At 43.1% G+C, this 19,422-nt stretch overlaps 1 protein-coding gene across 2 annotated transcripts; it reads left to right on the top strand.

The window, feature by feature from the left end:
• Positions 1-573: 573 nt before the first annotated feature.
• Positions 574-16,927, top strand: SELENOO (selenoprotein O). Of its 2 annotated transcripts, none has more exons than XM_076329367.1 (9): positions 574-1,145; positions 2,648-2,851; positions 3,797-3,977; positions 7,732-7,862; positions 8,263-8,543; positions 8,885-9,035; positions 11,199-11,384; positions 12,472-12,628; positions 13,294-16,927. In XM_076329367.1, exons 1-9 carry the CDS (start codon positions 574-576, stop codon positions 13,486-13,488), a joined length of 2,058 nt encoding a protein of 685 aa, XP_076185482.1. In that variant the 3' UTR covers positions 13,489-16,927. The 2 variants fall into 2 exon arrangements, with proteins under 2 accessions (XP_076185482.1, XP_076185492.1); XM_076329377.1 differs by having other exon boundaries at positions 831-1,145; positions 2,648-2,812.
• The last annotated feature ends 2,495 nt before the right edge of the window (positions 16,928-19,422 follow it).

Consider the following 19,422-nt stretch of genomic DNA (forward strand, 5'->3'; position numbering starts at 1 on the left):
GCATAGCCTGTACCAGCAGACCCCGCTCCTCCTGGCTCAGGGAGCTTTCCGGCTCCTCCTTCTCCTTTGATTTCCCCCCCCTCGTTAGCCAGGACATCTTAACGCCAGCCAGCCCGGGCGAGCGATGAGCCGGGGTAGTCTCGGGCAAGCCCACGCGTGCGGCCTCCCCGGGGCTCTCCCTCTTCAGATCCGGCGCCCGAGGCGCAGCTGAGGCAAACGGACCGTCCGCTGACTAACGGACGCCGCCAAACGCGCCCGCGCGCCCCCCCCCCCCCCCGCGACCTGGTGGCGGCTCCAGCCGGCTGCCCCTCACGATGCCTCCGGGCGGGCTGAAGCCGCCGCGCCGCGGGGCCAGCTTTTATACCGCCGTCGTCCCGCCACCCCCGCCCCGCTCCCGGCGCCGGGCCCCCCTGTGCGCCACCCTCCCGCCTGCCCCCCGCCGCCCGCCCAGACCCCGCCGGACCCAGCTTCGCTACGTCCCCGCCCCTCGCCGGGCGGTGGGCGGGGCGTCCCCGCGGGCGGGGCTCTCCGGCGCCGTTGCCCCGCCCCTCGCTCCGCCCCGCAGGCAGGCGGATGGCAGCCGCGCTGCGCAGCGGTCGCCGCTTCTGCCTGCTGCCGCTGCCGGCGGGCCCGGGCCGGCTCGGCTCCCCGGACGCTGCCATGCAGCAGCCCGCCGCTCTCCCGGCGCGGCCGGGCGGCCCCGAGGGCGGCGCGCAGGCAGGCGGCGGGGGCTGGTTGGGCGCGCTGCGCTTCGACAACCTGGCGCTGCGCTCGCTGCCGGTGGACGCCTCGGAGGACGGCGGGCCGCGGGCCGTGCCCGGCGCCTGCTTCTCCCGGGTGCGGCCCAGCCCGCTGCAGAACCCGCGGCTGGTGGCCATGTCGCTGCCGGCGCTGGCGCTGCTGGGGCTGGAGGCGCCCGCGGCCGATCGGGAGGCGGCGGAGGCCGAGGCGGCGCTGTACTTCAGCGGGAACCGGCTGCTGGCGGGCTCGGAGCCGGCGGCGCACTGCTACTGCGGCCACCAGTTCGGCAGCTTCGCGGGGCAGCTGGGCGACGGCGCCGCCATGTACCTGGGCGAGGTGCTGGGCCCGCGGGGCGAGCGCTGGGAGATCCAGCTGAAGGGCGCCGGCCTCACCCCCTTCTCCCGGTAAGGCCCCGCGGGGCGGCCCGGCCGAGCCCGGCCCGGGGCGGCGGGGAGGGACGGTGGCGGAATAGCCGGGTGAAGCTCGATGGCGGAGGAGCAGCAGCCCGGTGCCCCCGCGCGAAGCCCCCCTGCCTGGCGAGATCGCTGGGCGGGGGAGAGCGGGTACGGGGAGAGGCTTCCCTGCCCGCTAACTGCCTTAGCGAGGTGCTTTTCCAGCTGGTTCTGTGCTGAGGATCATTCCCCGAGGCAGAGGTCATCTCTTAAGCCCTCGTGGTTTGGTTTTTTTCTTTTACTCTTCGCTGCAGCAGGTGTAATGCTTAAATGCCAAACCAGAAGGTGGCAAAATTTTCCTCTGGAAAATAGGACTCTAATTGCATCTCCTTCAGGTGGTGCGTTACTTCTGTCCCTGGTTATCCTCCTCTGAGGTTTTTCCCCCTTCAGGAGGATGCAGACCGTGGTGAAGGTGGGGACAGCAGTGTGTAATAGCCACCTGGCCACTTGCTGCCAAGTTGTCCTATGGCCCACGCAAATGGTATTTAAAATGCGGGCGTTTGGTTTGTTTGTGCTGCTGGTCCTTCTGCCTGCTGCCAGCAGTGCCTTTCCTCCATCCTTCCTGGCTGTGGGAGGGAATGGTGGAAAAGCCCCAAAAATGGCATATAGACCAAATCCCTGCAAGGGATGGATATCTTCATTAGTCAGTTTAGCCTGCACTGCTTTAAATCTTTCAGGTCACTTTTCCCACTTGTGTTTCCTATATTTTCTGTTCCAGCTGTGCACAGGCTCGGTAGCACCTTAGTTTCACACATGTGGTGCTCTGAAGGCCTTCTTCAGGTCTGCGAAGGTTAAGGGAATCACGGTGAAAATCCCAGATACGGTGGTAGCGTTGTAGGCCTGCCCTGGGCAGCTCTCCTGCTTGCCTGTGGCTTCTGAAGTGCTGGGAGTGTGGGCTGAGAACCACCCGCGCCTGTTCCGTTTACTTGGTATCTATTAAATAAGCTAGTTTGCTATTTGCTGTCTGTTCAGGTTTTTTTTTTAATGCAGCTGCCATGCCTGCCTGTATTTAACACCCCATTTCTAGATTACTTGCCCAGAAAGATCCAAAATAATATTATTTTTCAAGATGCATAACAGTAGCTATTTTATTAAGAGGAAACCAGTCATGACATATAATAAAATAGCTATACTTGTCCAAAATTTTTTAATTTTTTGAAAGACTCTTGCATCAATAAAAACAACACAGAGTTAATGATTAGAAGGGGTATGTGTAACTGGAAGGTTTGTTTTCTTCTGTTGTGTGTGGTCTTCCTTGCAAGTGTGTTGTGTCTGTCTAATTGAGCATTAACAGAAGTTTGAAGGTCCAGCTTTTCTTCTCAGATCTGCCACCGCTTTGTTGTGTGGCTGTGGACAGAGCACGTCACTTCCAGGCTTTTGTTTCTCCACTGCTAAGGGGGAGACAGGAGTTCTGCCTTTATAGCCTGAAAACTGTCCATGTCTTCTTGTTGCAGGCAAGCTGATGGTCGGAAAGTCCTGCGGTCAAGCATACGGGAGTTCCTGTGCAGCGAGGCTATGTTTCACCTAGGAATACCAACAACGAGGGCTGGAACGTGTGTGACATCTGACTCAAAAGTCGTCCGTGACATATTTTATGATGGGAATCCAAAAAGTGAAAGGTGTACAGTTGTTCTGAGAATAGCTTCTACGTTTATAAGGTAGAAGCCTGTTTTGTTGGGGTTTTTTTATTCTTTTAAAACCAAGCACAACAGTCTTTTAAAATACCATTGTAAGTGTATTTCCATAACAGCACCATTTGCACATTTCTCGTTCTGGAGGCTTGGAACGCTTTTGCCGGGCTGTAGGAAGCCACCGCTCTTGTCCAGCGGATGGGATGAGCTGGTGTCTTTGCACACAAACAGATAGACACTAAGGATGCTAGCCTGGTAGAAAGAAGAACTAAGTTCTGCAGACCTCAGAAGAGATTTTTCATGTTTATGCCTGCACAGAATACATGATTTTTTTGGTGTTGGTAGTAGTGGTGGATTATAGCTCTGCCCTTCATTCCAAAGCTATCTAATGTAGTACTGTCAAAGTTTGGGTGCACTTTCCCTGCCTGAGAAGTGTACGAGGTTCCTGCTCCCACACAAAACATTAGTAGTTTCAGGAAGTTGTATTGCTTCTTGCAAGGTAACAGAATATTAGAGGAAGGTGAGGCATAAGGAATATGTGCGTGTATATGCATGTGCATATATATGTGTGCGTGCCTGTATGCGTGTGTGTATATATATGTGGAAAAATCTATCTTACATGCTTGATGTACAGTCTAGTATTTTCAATAAGTCCTATTCCTGAATATTTACTCAGGATAAGAATTTTTCTGTAGAAGTGGTTGTAAGAAACTTTAACGAGCTGGTCTTCAGTACTGGCTAGGGTCTTGTTCTGTCAGTTTAGTTACACGTGGATGTACGCGCTTCCTTGCGCTGAGTCACTGAGCCTCGCTGGGTTCAGCGTAGGAATCTTGCGGGTCTTTTCTCTCAGTCAGTTGAAGGATTGGTGTTAAGAGATGATGTGTTATTGCAACAACAGTAAATGTTTTTACTACATGTAATATCAAGTTAATAGTATCAGTGCTAAAACATGTTTTTATTATTTTAAAACAGATTTGGTTCTTTTGAAATTTTTAAACCTACTGATGAATACACAGGACGCAAGGGTCCCAGTGTTAACCGAAATGATATTCGAATACAGATGCTTGATTATGTGATCAGCACTTTCTATCCAGAAATCCAGGAGGCTTATTCAGACAACAGTATTCAGAGGAATGCTGCTTTCTTCAAAGAGGTAAGAAAGATGAGATTCTCTTCACAAATCCATAGCAGTCATCTTTAGGAACTTCATCTGCAAGCACAGATGACTGGAGTCGGTTAATACCTTATATCATCTGATTGCCTAAACTATTCTTTTCTTTGAAGAAAACACTCTTAATAGAACTGCTTATCAATGAAAGCAATGCCGATACTGATCAAACCAATGAAAGCAGTTTAACCTTTTTAATAGTAAATCGTGATTTCTCTGCTCTGGTGGAGCCTCCCAAGACTTGTCTCCATTTGCTGAGAGTGTCTTAGACTGCGAGGGGGAATCGTGGCCCTGACTGTCAGATGATGAGTCGATGGTACCGAGACATCACTTGCAAGGCATCGTCTTGTAAAATACTGAGAACGTGGAGTCACTTCCTGTCTCTCATTTTCCAAATTATAAACAGGAATGTTGACTGCAAATCACTTTAACTTCAGGCTTTAGAATTGAAATGTTTGAAGGCAGTCAAGCACTGCGAGGGCTTGCCTGAGGAAGTTGCAAAACCTCCCAAAAGAAGTTGGGAATGGTAAGATCAGGTGAGATAAATATGTCTTAGATGTGGTGTAGTATCAGGTCATTCTGCAGTGGCCCAGAGGAGAGGCTGGGTGATTTCTGAGAATGCCATTTTGAACCCATTTTCAATTACTGTATAAATTTAGACCTTAACAATTACTGGAGATCCATAATAAAAATCAGAACAATAACATTAGTAAATGTAGAATTGCTGTATTTCTCTTTGAAGTAAAACGTAGCTAAATTAATTGGTATCTATACTTTATCTCCTGAATATACCTTTTGCCTCACTGTTGATATTGTATTGCTATTTTTGACATTGAATTTCTATTCCTATATTCCTTTGTCTCAGTGAGCAAAGAAAGAATTTGGGGTAAGGGAATAACATGCTTCTCCTCGTGTTTTAGTGATTAGTATATAGTAATGCTACCCTTGCAGAAGGGATCCAGTTTGAAATTACTGGAGAACTATAATAAAGGCTGCGATTTGGATCACCTGAAGTTCAAATAATGTTACAACCCAAATAAGAATGTTATAACTAGCCAGTAAACAGAATAATTAAAAAATACCACCGTCTAATACACTTGACTGGTCTATGTAAAAGCAGTTGTGGTGCTTTGAAATCTGAAATTATCTGGTAGGGACTGAGGGAGTGGCTGCAACATGATGCATGTTGCTAACAGACCAATAAGAGGTCAAAAGGCAAGCTTAAAATCTGACATTCTCTAAGTTTTGTGGGGGTTTTTTGTTTGGGGATTCTTCTTTTTGCCTTTTCTTTTTTTTTTTTTTTTTTTTGCTTTAACACAACCTGTGCATACTTGCATTAGTTCTTCAAAAGCAAGCTGTGGCTTGGTCCACCACTGGGTGCCAAAGAGTTTAACTTCAGTGGACAAGCCTTTTGCGTTTGAATGATTTGAATTGATGAGGAGAACTGTGGCTTGTCACCCGCTATGTGCATGTCCAGCTCTGTAGTTGATGGCATGTTTACTTTCTGATGGCAGAAAAGTCATGGGACTTGGGGATCTTTGCGGATGTGTGTGCGCCCAGTCCTGCCTCTTCCTGCTTTTGGCTGTTTTTCCTGGCCCAGTTACAGCTGGCTTCCTCCCCCCATCCTGGCATCTTTTCCTTATTGCCCCCATCTCCATTTTTTGTTTGTTTGTTGTGTTCCTCCTGCCTGTGCCTGTCCGTGCTCCATGCCTGTGCTGGCATTGCCTCTTCATGTTTTCTCTCCTCCTTAGTGGAGACTTTCTGTACCTTTCTCCACCTGAAAAGCACCCCAGTCCCTTACCTAATTTGACAAACACGTCCATCTTCTTTAATAGTGGGGAAGTGCTGTCAGCTCAACTCTAGCGTGTTTTATCTTTCTTTTTGCACCTAGAAACAGAGGAAAAAAGTACAAGTGATTGCATTTGACAGCACTGTCTAGAAGGCAAACACCAGTATCTGTACTTCTCAAATAATTTGTAGGTGTTGTTTAAATGAGCATGTCCTCGAGATAGTGCTCTTATTTATATATACACCATACTTGTTTTCTCCTATGGCTAGCAGTAGAAAAATGGGATCAAAAAGAATAAAGGTCAAAGTGAGTGCAAAGCCGTCTCTTTCTAATCCATGTACCCGTCTTTGGGTGGTGCCCAAGCTTTAATTGCTTTCAGGTGTTCTCATTAGCGGGATTTCTTTTTTACGGGAGCGCTGGCAGGGTGTGATGCATCCATACAAAGACATCCAGCAGTCACGAATTGCCTTACCGCTGGCGTGCTTTCATCCCAGCCCTGGTGGCCAGGACTGTTTTGAGTTTTGCCCTCTCCCTGGCACAGAGCCATCGTACAGGGTGTGACTCCCTTACCGGTTTGTAGCATGCCAGCAATCGGTTTTGGACGCGTGTAGCTGGCTGCCGACTGCCCCGTGAAGCAGCGTTCAGGAAAAAACGGGTAAAGTACCTAACACGAAAATGTTGTAAAAAGCAGAAGCATGGGATCTCAAGGTGAACCGAAAGGTGTTGTTCCAAGCATCATTTGTGATTTTTTACTACCTGTCGGATTATCCCAGGGCAAGATTTTTCTAATTTTTCTTCCTTACCTGACTGCACCTGGGTAAAAAAAGGAAAATGGAAAAATTCTGGGTTTGGAGACAGAGGCATAAAACTAACATTTCCTCTGTTAACTAGATCGTTTTTTAGACCTTAATAAAATACACTTACACTGCAGCCTGGAGAGAATAGTTGCTTTAAATTTCTGTACATTGATAGTTATTTGGGAAGTTGAGTGATTTTAGCTATGAAAATAGTTTAATTTAAAGGATTTAGCTAATGGCTACATAAAATTTTTATTTACAGCAATTCAGTAAAGTATTTAGAAATACCTAGGTTTATTTAAAAGTCAGGTTAGCTTCCTGAATTTTAGATTTCATAGGGCATACCTAGTTGCAGTTGATAGGTGGGCTAATTTAATTAAATAACTAGACCTATTTTAAAATACTGCACTGATTATTTGAAGAATGGGGCACATGCAGTGATTGCAGTCAAGGATTCCATGACAGTTAACTCTCAGTTAAGCAACGGAAAACTCTGGTGAAGCATGCATTCAATGAAGAATTGCATTTAAATAAACTTGTCATTCTTGGAATATTTTTACTTAACCTTATAGCTTTTTTCCACTCTCAGCAAATTGAGGGAAGTGCTTATCGGTGCTAAAACTTGTTAGCAGGGAATAATTTTTTGTGTAAACCACTTACCTTCCTGTAAATCACTCCTACGTACCAGGTAAACCAAAAGACTAACTACATTGGGCTTTGTTTCATATAGTTAATTTTATTTCTTAGACTTGCTTATGTTTTCTCCTGCCTGTAGTTAAAGGGTCTTTAAAATTAGTAGTAAGCAAAAGAATGTATAATGACTAGAAGAGTATGCAAGTCTGGTGTCAAACAGCTTACCTTATTTCAGCGTTCTGTCTCCAGTACGTTTTAAAGCTGTCCAGTTGACTTGCAAGTCAAGCATGGAAGGAAAGAAGAGGAGGCAAACAGAAATGGGAGACTGAGAAACAGGGCAGTTACTAACAGGAGGAGAGGCAAGCTGTCCTTAAGGTATTTGTGTATATGGCATACTGCCAGAATCTGCTTCCATCAGAGCTGTAGAAACATCAGTTCAGACTAGGAAATGCTTGGAAATACATGAATGTATTGGAAATACACTGTGTTGAAAAATGAAAAAAAAAAAAATCTCTTTTAGATAACAAAACGGACAGCGAGACTGGTTGCTGAATGGCAATGTGTGGGGTTTTGCCACGGTGTGCTGAATACGGATAATATGAGCATAGTTGGACTAACCATTGACTACGGCCCTTTTGGATTTATGGACAGGTCAGTGTGGCATAATTATTTGAAATGTGCATGTGTATTCGCTATGTAGAACAATCCTGATGTTCATGATTGGCTTTAATATTTTTAACTCTAAAGTAGATTTATGAACCTTTGTTACGGCAAAGTAGACTTAGCTCTAGTTGTCCTGTAAGTCTTCCTTTCAACTTCTTTTTAACTGTATTCACAACATCTCTAACTGTTAGACTGTTCTTGCAGCCTGTGGGGTTTCTCAGTGTTTGAGAGGGCAGGAAGATATCTGATGAGGTGGCTTTGGGAAAAGAATCAAGACGGAGTGTTCCCTTTCAAATTTTTTAGTTCCCTAGAGGAGACTAAAATAATACTTCTCATGGTATTGGTGTCTAGATAACTAGAAGAATGCTAACTATTTCTTCATTTGTAGATATGACCCTGAGCACATTTGCAATGGTTCTGATAATACAGGGCGCTATGCTTACAACAAACAGCCAGAGATTTGCAAGTGGAACCTGGGGAAGCTTGCTGAAGCTCTGGTTCCAGAGCTGCCCTTGGAAATAAGTGAACTCATCCTGGAAGAGGAATATGATGCAGAATTTGAGAAACATTATTTACAGAAGATGAGGAAGAAATTAGGCCTAATCCAGCTGGAATTAGAGGAAGATAGTAAGCTGGTGTCTGAACTCCTTGAAACCATGCATCTCACAGGTTGGTGAGGAACGCAGAGGGTTTCAATAGCCCATCAGTATCTTAGTCAAACCAAAATGTAGTTTTTGTCTTGACCTTACGCGAAAGCAGCCTTGCACAAGTATGTTGTCATCTGAGAGAAAGAAAGACTGAATAATAATTACCTTCTTGTGACCTGTGGGGCAGTTGTTGCCTTATACAGGGCTCCCCTGTCTCACATTTGCACCGTCACTGAGGGAGCGGTTTATTTGCCTCTTCAGGGTGGTGACCTGTACTGCTACGGGGGGTGTTAGGAAGGAGGTATGGGACTTGTTTTCCTGCTGATTTATTAGTTGCATTACTCACAGAATTCACTTTTTCAGGTGGAGACTTCACAAATACTTTCTATTTGCTGAGTTCATTCTCAATAGACTCTGATCCTTCAAAATTGGAAGATTTCTTAGAAAAGCTTACAAGTCAGTGTGCTTCTGTGGAAGAACTGAAAGTTGCTTTCAAACCGCAGATGGATCCAAGGTAATACTCTTATTAAATGCTTTTGGCCTGTGCTTTTAGTTTCATCATAACCATAATGAACTCTGCATGCTGTGTAATATTTGACTAAATTTGGAAGTTTCATTGTTAAGTAGACGCATCGTGATCTACAGCAGTGCAGATTCTTGTGTATTTTGTGACTGGTGAATGCTCAGCAGTGACTTGCAGCAGTTGGCTCTTGGGCTATAAAGTTGTCTGAGTTTTTGTTTGGTCCTTCCCCCCCCCCCGGTCTCTGCTGACTAAGGCAATGAGAGTGGCAGATAGTGAAGTGATACAGAAATATTTTATAGAACGAATGGATATACTGTGTTCTGCCAACGTACTGTCAGCAAATAATCACCGTGTTCTGGGCTAAGTATAACCTAAATGCACACTTCAGGCTCTGAAAACTGTGTAGCGCTGTCCATGTCCCATTTGATGGTTATGTTCTGCAGCCCAGCTGCTCTGAGCATGGAAGAATAGTAAGTTTTGTTCAACTGCTGCTTGTAACAAGTGATTGCAGCAGTTTTTCACTTTTTTGAGCAGTGGAAAACAGGGAATGAGTATGACCCATGAATTTGTCATTTTTTTTCTAGCATCTTCCCAGATGGGGGGAAAAAAATTAAACTGGGGATATTTGGGTAGGGTCGTTGTCCCCGTGCCCCCCCAGTTTAATAAGTGTTCCATGAAGGTAACAAACCTACAGAATTCTTCAGCTTTTTCTACGTGTTGATATCACAGTTAACTTGCGCAAAGCAGGGAGTTGAGAAGATGGACTGATGTGAAACTTGTTCGTACATGTTTGGTGTTATGCCAAGGTGGTTGCCTGTAGTCATTTATCGTTTTGGAGATATTACTGATTATTTAAGTTTTAGTGATGGTACGCTAAAATGAAAGGGATCTAAATTAAGGTGGTGGATACTGCTTATTTAATTAAGTTCTAGGTTTTAGCTACTTTGAAATTGTAAACAGATATCATGCAATATGAAGATGGCTCGAGTGACAGCTGAGAGAATAATTTTTTTAAACATTACATTCAGTCTTAGAGGAATGTGGAAACAAGCTATAAATCATCATTATATGGATGTAAAGCTTTGGAGGGGCATAGTACTGTGTTAAAGTGAGTACTTAACTGATGTTTATCACACCACTTGGATATCATAGAGCTGGGCATGTCAGATGTGTAAATCAGATTTGGATAGTACTTTATATAAACTCAAAAATCAAAGCACCTAGCTTATCTCTGCTTAATAGAAGTAGGAAAGTATAATCTGATACAATGATTTGTGTGTTTTGAGGCCAGGGAATAATGTTTCTTTTCTCCTTTGTTTATAAATGCATTCATAGAAGGAAACAAAAATAGTGTATTTTGATATGCTGCAACTTACACTCTTTGGTTTTTTATTTTACTTTTTGCTGTAGTGCAGTTATTAATCCAGGAAAAAGAAAAATTAGCTAGCATGATATCGAAAATAAGGTGAAGCTATCGTACAGTATCAGCTAACACAGTTAAATATAAAAAAGATACAGTTCTAGTCAAACTTGCAGCAAAATAGCCTGGATGCTGTTAGGAATTTATTACCACAAAGCAGTTCTCATTCTGTGATTTAGACTGGCTAGTTAAAAAAAAAAAAAATAGACATACTGTTGTCTCGTATGACTTAAATGAGGTATCTTCCCCATATGATTTGGGTTTTTCTTAATACAGGTAAGATTAGTACGTGTTAGATCCTTATTCTGCATGCTGTTACAGTATTAATGTTAGAAAAAGAAATTAAAAAAAAAAAACCCCAACAAAAAAAACCCCTATGGATTCTGTATTATCTGGATACTTAAGTAAGATCAAATTCCTTATTCCGAATTCCTTTCAAAGTTCCAAGAGTGTTTTGATGAGAACTGCACATCTAAACCCAATTGGTAATTCTGAAAATCTACTGTCTGCACTTTATGTACCACAGGAATGTGAATTAAACACACTGAAGAGGGGGAAGGAACAGTAAAATTAGCATAATTTATTATAAATATGTTCTGTTAATTATAAAGTACTCTAGTGAAATCATAGGTTATTGTGAATGTTTTCATATCTACTTTATGGCTGCAAAAAGATGGTTCTTGACAGGCAGCTGAACTTTAATATCTAATGTGTTTGTTCCTCTTTGTTCCCAGACAACTGTCAATGATGCTAATGTTGGCTCAGTCTAATCCTCAGCTGTTTGCATTAATTGGAACAAAAGCTAATATAAATAAAGAATTGGAACGCATCGAGCAATTCTCTAAACTGCAGCAGTTAACAGCAGCTGATTTACTCAGCAGAAATAAAAGACAGTGGAAAGAATGGCTGGAGAAATACAGGTAAGGTTTCTCAGTATTCAGAGCAGTGTATTTGTGCTGCATTTTATTTGAGGACAGTGTGCCTGTCTCACGAAAGACACCCTGTCTCAAAATATAGGGGTTGGGAGGGATGTGGGGGATATGCAATTCAGAATATTAACTACTCCAAGATCAGTATCTCTGTTGCTGTGCAAGTTCAAGGGCATCTGCATTTTGTTTACTAGATTTTGGGGAGGAGTTGGGGGTATAGAAATGACCTCGCATCAAATCTAGTATTAGAAGTGCTTCAAGAATGTTGATGTTGATTCTAGCGGAGACTAATTTTAGTTGTGAGCTATTAAAGTGCTCAGTAACTACAGTTGACTGATCTCTGAGCATTTTATCCTTTTACATCTCTCTTTCTGAAAGAAAAATCTATGTATTAATATAGAAAGCAAGTAGAAGTGTTCCTAATCAAAGAGTAGCTGTAAAAGAAGTCATGGCCAGAAAAGAAATGTCCAGAGTATTCTAACAGGCATAACTTAAAATCCTAAAAACTCAATGCTAGCAGGAGATTTTCTACAAAGAAAACCCCTTAGTAGAGCGTTAGTTGTTCCTGCTGCATGGATTAGGACAGGACTCCTTTCCTCACCTGGCTGCCTGTGATCTTGTTCTCCAAGGGGGCTGAGAGTTTTAGCAAGTATTCCTGCTAATGGGTAGATCAAACTGCCTCAGCTGTATTGTATCTCTTTACTTTCATCAGAACATCAAAAGCTTTACCGAATAAACAAGCATAGAAATACTTAAGCCAAGTTCTGAATGTGAAGGTTTTTGCAGAGCAATGCAGAACAGACCGTGCACCGGTGTCGGAATCTGACTTTTCAGAGAATATGCAAGGTGCACCGCTTCTCAAGCCTCATCAGGACCTGCTGATGACCTGTAATGCTGCTTTTAAATGAAGTGGTGTTTTGTAACCTGTTGTTGTGCTGGGTTTTACAAACTGAGAGGATTATAGGTGATGTAATATTTATTAAGAACTGCAAACTAAGGATCTCAAGGCAAGGAAACGGGTCAAGTTTTACATGTGATTCTTGAACCAAACCAGTTGCTTTCACTTGCTTAATTTCAGAGCCCGTTTGCAAAAAGAAATAGAAAGTATTAGTGATGCTGATACCTGGAATACTGATCATGTGAAGGTCATGAATTCAAACAATCCAAAATATATCTTGAGAAATTATATCGCCCAGAATGCCATAGAAGCAGCTGAAAATGGGGATTTCTCAGAGGTATGCTATTACTACCTCACATCTCTCTAGGTTTGCGTGGATGTGTAGTGGTGCTGTTGATGACTGACATTATGCTAGGCGAGATTCATTCTGCCATCTCAGGCAGTAAGGGGATTGGGAATTTACTGTTCAGAAGGTCTGTATTATTTTTGAGGGAGCTGTGGTTTTAATGACTGCAGAACAAAGAAAGGAATTGAAAATCTGAATCTGAACTTCACCAGCTTTTGTAGGCTGATCCCAGGACAAGATCCTTACCCCTGCTTTTACCTTGGGAGGCAGTTGGGGATTAATTTATACTGCTCCTTGCTGTGCTAAGTGTTATCTTTAAAAGTTACGGCTTTCACCTGTGGAGTTCAGCATGTGGATTGTTAACGTGCAGAATATGGGAAAATTAATTTATTTTGAGAAATGATGCAAGAACTTGTATTTGAGTCTTGGCTTTCAAGTTGCTTGAGTTCTATGCAGATACAAACTCAGCCAGTTACGATTTTACAGTTTTCAGCTTATTTGATGTGCATACTGTTCATGTATTTCATATTTTGCTTGTCTGGAGTTTGTGTATTAAATACAATATACACAATCATTATTTGGTGTGAGGCTCTTCTCTACATCATTTTGCCTTTACTTCCTAAATTCTCATAACCATGCTATGTTTTTCTGTCTAGGTGAGAAATGTCCTGAAACTCTTGGAGAATCCATTCCAAGAAGCAGAAGACTTCAGGGAGGTACAGGAAGATGCGGAAGAGGAGGGGGCAACTGCTACAGCAGCTGCTTGTGCTCAAGAGACCAGAAGCAGACTACCATATTGCAGTAAACCTCCGCTGTGGGCTTCGGAGCTCTGTGTTACATGATCTTCATAACTGCCTTGTTTTATTTTTTGCTGTGAACTGAAGACTCTGATCCTCCTTCAGCAGTGAAGAATTCAGCAAGGCAAATATCAAAGTGCTATTAAGTTATTGAAACAACCCTACATTTGGATGCATCTGCAACAGTCTTCAGCTGTGCTTAATTTGAAGCAATCGTGGATCATTGGAACAAACCAATGGCAATCAACAGTCTGTATACATCAGTAATTTAAATGTTTTAAGACTGAAAGTCTTTCCTTTATTCATACTGCATTGCAAGTAGAAAGCAGTATTTTATGTTGAGGCAGGCTGAATTTCGAACATCCAAATGGAGTTGTTGTTATGTGAAGACAAAAATAGCAAGTCAGGAATCTGATCTGTTTTTGTCTGATGTCTTAACTAATAGTACTTCTAACATCTATTTACTGCTTTCTCTATGCAGGGACTTTTAGTTCTCTTTAATGGAGGAATAGATTGTGTTGCTTGTTTTTAAGCTATGTTTCATTTAATTAAGTTGTTCATTTCTTGTGAACCTTCAGATTGATATTTACCTATTTTTAGAGAATTTGTGCAGGCTAGGGTTTGGGGGGAGCAATTGAATGTGGTGGTGGCTTTGGTTTTGATTTTTTTTTTAATACAATAAGAGCAGAATTAAGGGAGACTATATATATTTGCACTTGAAAATCATGGTGGTAAAGTTTCTTCAGGTTCAGTATGTTTGCATACAACACAGGTAAATATTTACTAAAATCATGGGTGCAGTTTGTAAATGAACTGGCTCGGGCAAGGTCAGTTAGCCAAATTAGCATGAACCTTAAATTACCCCAGTACTCAAATCCAGGTTCGCTGTCTGTTTGTTTGTGTGCTCTTAACAGTGTCTCCTTGTATGAGAAGCGTGCAGGTGAGGTACCTGTTTGTTCACGCTGGTCAGTGGGAGTCTTCCATTCCCACTCCGGTCTTGTACTACTTAGTTTGCTTCCATGGTCTTTGAAAATCTTTACACTGAAAGTTGCCATTGAGGAACAGCTGTTTGAGCTTGTGTAAAAGATTACAGAGGATATGGGAGGAGGATGGGAGCTGACTTGCTTTCAAGTTACTTATTGATAGTGTTTCAGTTGAGGTTTCAGGGGAAAGTTGGTTGCCATTATTGCCATCAGCAAAAAAAAGTTGTTCCGTAGTTGGTTATTACTTAGCTTTCTGAATTTCTTTCTAAAGGACTCTATTAGTGGTTCAGATACCTGAAATCTTGGGAGAAGTTTGGTTTAATGCAAAGGTTTCTCTCTTCCAAAGAGACCACCGTCTTACACTGTGAGTTTAAGTGTACTCTAGCAAATTCTTCCTCCACCCCTGTGCAAGCTTGGTGTTAGCTCAGGTTGAATTGTGCTCTTTTAAGTCTTCCTCAAAATACAAGCTATCAAAAAACAGGGAGAACAGTTGGGCTACTGCTTATCCATCTGTACTAATAAACAGTTTGTCCTCCTTGCTGCCACTGTAACTAAATGATGCTTTGAATGTAAACATCATTCTGTCTTGCCTTCGAACTGGAGAAACTGATGCCACATAATGATTTGTGACAAACTAGAACCTCTGACAAACGCGGCGCTTTCTGTGACGTTTTGGAGTCCTTACAGAAAAGGACAAACTTAAAGGTGTATTTACCTACATTTACCTACCGTGGAAGAATGGTGTAGTTGAAAGAGGAAGTACCTTGAGGAAGTGGACAACAAGTAATGGTAGCCAGTGCAGCTGATCGTCTTCTAGAGATAATCTATTTCTGTAGGAGTTCCAGACTGTCATCGGGGATTATCCTTCCTCTGAACTTGGGGGTACTGGAGCCAAACCGTTTAATGGAAACTTTAACAGAAAGTCAGTGCTGGGTAAAACGGACTGCACCAGGGGAGGGATGGGGAAGGGAAGTGTGCTGGCAATTTGAAAGACACTTCAAACATAGCCCTGACAAATTTGCAGAACCAGTGGTCTCTTACGCTATGCCTGGTCCAGAAGGGAGTAAGGGGGAGGGGGGAAGTTGCTCCAAGCTGATCCACATAACTCTGCTGATTTTGTTTCTCAGTTTATATCTTTCCTCTTGGGAGGTAGAGGGGAACAGTATTTTGTAGGAGCTCTGCCTAAGCTTTTGTCTTAACAGAATGGTCTAAAAAGTAATGACTTTACACCATACCTAAGGGATCAGGTCTTTTTAATGGCATTCTGATATTAATTTGGGGGGGGTGGGTAGATCTCTATTAATAATGGTATGGAGAAGGAGAATGATACTATAACTGTGTGTTTGGACACAGGAGAACTTGAATTAACTACGAAATTATTTGCGTTTTAAAGATACAAATTATTTTGCACCTATAATGCAAAAATCATGGAGGGAGAGAGATACTTTGAAATAATTTGCTAGCAATTTTATCCTTAAAAAGGGAAACTGAATGTAACAGTGAGGAATGAAAATGTGGTGTCATTTCCTGCTAAATGCATTCTTTGCTTACATATAGATCAAGTGCAAGAGATCTAGAAGGCTTGAAATTATGAATGCAGACCTTTGGTGTGGCTGCTTTGGTGTGCCACTCAGTAAAGTTATATCTGTAATAGATGCAGTATGTTCACCAACTGGTAGAAATACTAAGAGGGTATTCACATAGTCTAACCACGCTGACATTCAACTGCTCAGTTTCTCAGTGCATGCAATAATATCGATGCTTTGTATTTGAAGAAGAGCGATGATCAGAAGCCAAGTGGAATGCTTGTGCTCTTCTAGCATCCTCATTTCAAAAGGCGGATAGTGAGTTTCAACTCTGATGATAGTGAGTTTCTTCTGTTCGTGTTCCTGGAGCAGTATGGAAGTAGGAGGTTGTTCAGGACAACTAGAGCAAATTTCGTGCAGGTAAGAACATTGTCTCTTAGCTCGGTTCTTCAGAGAGAAGGGAATACAGCTTATAACATTTGGGAGTCTAAATACTTGAATCATAAATTGCGTCTTGATTTTTACAGCTTGTATTTGCAATAGGTAAACCTGAAAATAGTATTTCTTATTGGTGAAATATTCTGCTTGCATAAAAGCCATGGACTTGTGCTGAAAATGACTTGGTGACTCTTCACATCAACAGCTTTCTGTGGAAACGCTTGATTAGACTTAGTCTGTGGCTATACAGCCTGAACTACCCTTGCATAAAAGCAAGTGGCACCCAGATTATAAAACTGAAATGAGAAGCTCTTGGAGATGGGTCTCTGGATAGTCTCACGTGGTAGTGGGACTCCTCTCATGACTTCCTAAGATTTCACCATAAGTCTGCTTCATGAGCTTGTAAATCTACAATTGCCGAATGTTTTACTGTCAGCTCTCACACTGGAATGTTTTGCGTGTTGGGGCTGGGATTTTTTTTTCCCCAAACAAGTGCTACGGCTTTCTTTGATTCTTTTATTAAAAAAATAAAAAATGCAATTTTAATATTCTTGTTCATGCATATTTCCTGAAAGACTTTTGCTGTTAACCATACTGTTCAGCAGACTTCACTTCTTTAGAAGTATTTGCTCTGTGTTAACATCAGATGGCCAGGGGGTATCAGAGAAACCTCACTTGGTATTTTTGCAGTGTTTTCTGAGGAGTGAATTATCGCAGGTATGGTCTCCTGCCTCGCCAGCGATTTTGGTAGTATGCTTGGAGCAAGGTAAGGACCCTCACCTTTTTCAAAGAGAAACCTCCCTCTTAGTTACTTGGCCGTAAGACCTATATGCTGACACCTTTTTTAATTCCGGTGATGTAAGGAAGAATAAAACCCACCACCTGATGTCAACAGATACAGGATGCGATTTTAAACTCTGCTTACAGAAATAGGCCTTTGGGTAGAAAGCAAAGATGCATTTTGTTTATTTAAACTGGATTGAGTAGTTTATGCAGATAATTTTCTTTCAAAGATCTCAGTGATACTGTAGAGAATGGGACTCTTCAGAGTGAAAAACATCTAGTATAAAGCATGTTGGACGAGATGGATGCCCTGGCATGTGGCCCCGTTGCACATGAGGAAATAGTGTATCAGGATCTAGCAATCTGTAAATTGGCTCTACAGCATTTAAATTGGCTCTACAGCATTTAGGGCCTCCTCTTACTCCTGCAGTCTGAGTACAGGGGACTTCCCTTTGAGCTGTGAGAGCCCAGAGGCTCGGGAAGCAATTTATTGGTGAGGATCCCTCTCCACTTGCTCCACAGCTAGTTATTGGCAAAGCCAAGGGGCTTATGCAGTCCTACAATTGGCTTTTAACAAAAACCAGTTCCTTGTTAACATTACATCAGCTATTTTAACAGATTACTTGGTTGTTTATGGCTTCCTTGAGCAAAGCTTATGCTTTTTCCTTGGTGGTGTTGATGGGGGAGTGGGGAGGGGGCAGAGAAAGGAGAAATGTGTGTTTGAAGGGGAGAAATATTTGCACTGGCAGCCAGATCAGCAGTGGTGTGTACTTGTTCTGAGCCTTGGTGGTGGTGTAGCCAAAAACTGGTTCTGGGCAGAGTAGCACAGAGTATGTGTGGTGTGCATAGGAGAGGCAGAGAGAATTGGGTTTTTTCAGCCTTAGGAGAAGGCTAAGGAGAAATACCTTGCTGCTGTCTACAGCAGCTACTGGGAGAGTATAGAGAAGGTAGAGGCAGACTCTTCTCAAGGGGGCGCAGTGATAAGATGACAGGCAATGAACAGAGTTGCAACATGGGAAATTGAGTAGATATAAGGATATTCCCCCCCCCCCCCCCCCCCCCCATAAGGGCAGCCAAACTTCGAAACAAGTTGCCCAGAGGTGGTAGCATCTCAATCCTTGGTAATCCTCAAAATGTCACTAGAGCAGGCTGCTCAGGGCCTTGTCCAGTTGGACCTGCATGAAGCAGGGATTGGACTAGATGACTTCCAGAGATCCTGGCCAACCCATATTATCCTGTGAATGTTCTGGGGCTGACTGGCTTAGTGCACTTCAGTGCAGGTGTTCTTACCTTTTGGAAGATCTCACTTGGGGACACTGGCAGCAGCTGATTGCCCTCTGGGGCCTTTAATGATAGAGCAGGTTCAGAGGAGGTTGTTAGCTGGAGTTCTGCATGGCTCTTGATCTGTACTGTGCTTGGCCACCTGGATCCTCATGCACTGGGATTTGTTTGCTTGTAGACTAGGTCAATTCAGAAAGGAGAGATTATAATCTTTTTTTTTTTTTTTCCATTGCATTCTCCAACTTACTTGCTTTTTAGGTAATACTAAAAGTAATGAGTAATTAGGAATGTTGAGTTAGTATCAGAGTGTCACCCAGCTCTGATGTAGCTCGCTTTCCAACCCAAATAGACACATGGCTCCTCAGGATGCTTCAGCTGGGGTAAATCTCCGCACTCCAAAGTGTCTGTTGAACAGGATTGTTTCTGGTATTCTGCATTTCAATTTATTTGTCTGTGGTGGAAGTGGGTTTAAGCCAAACCTGCTGCTTGTTCCTTTACATGGAGTGCATCCAAGCAAAGGGCTGAGGCAACCTCCAGGGTCCACTGAAAGAGCAAATTAAGGCCTCGGTTATCCTGAATTTACTTTGTCAGATCCATGCTTCACGCATCTGAGTGTGTATTTCCACACAGCACCCTTCATTAGATCACGTGCCACCACACACTCACTCTGCTCAATTATGCTGGATCATGTGAAGCAGGCGCAAGGCCCTTTCTTAACAGACCCTCCAGCTCTGTTACACAGGTGGATGGGGCTCGGGCAGCTTTACCTCTGACCAGAGTCAATATGAGATGGGTAGAGGCAACAACCTGCACTTACCCCTCCAGAGCCAGGCGATACTTGAGGGTAATGGATGTAAACCCAACAGGAGGGTTTCATGATGCTATCGCATCTAGTGTAAGATTGCACAGTCGAGGCTATATTCTAAATAATACAACCAATACCTATGTTACATCTTCTTTTCATTTGGCTTTATGCT

The sequence above is a fragment of the Aptenodytes patagonicus genome, chromosome 1 (genome assembly GCF_965638725.1).
Source record: "Aptenodytes patagonicus chromosome 1, bAptPat1.pri.cur, whole genome shotgun sequence".
In the NCBI taxonomy this organism is placed as follows: Eukaryota; Metazoa; Chordata; class Aves; order Sphenisciformes; family Spheniscidae; genus Aptenodytes; species Aptenodytes patagonicus.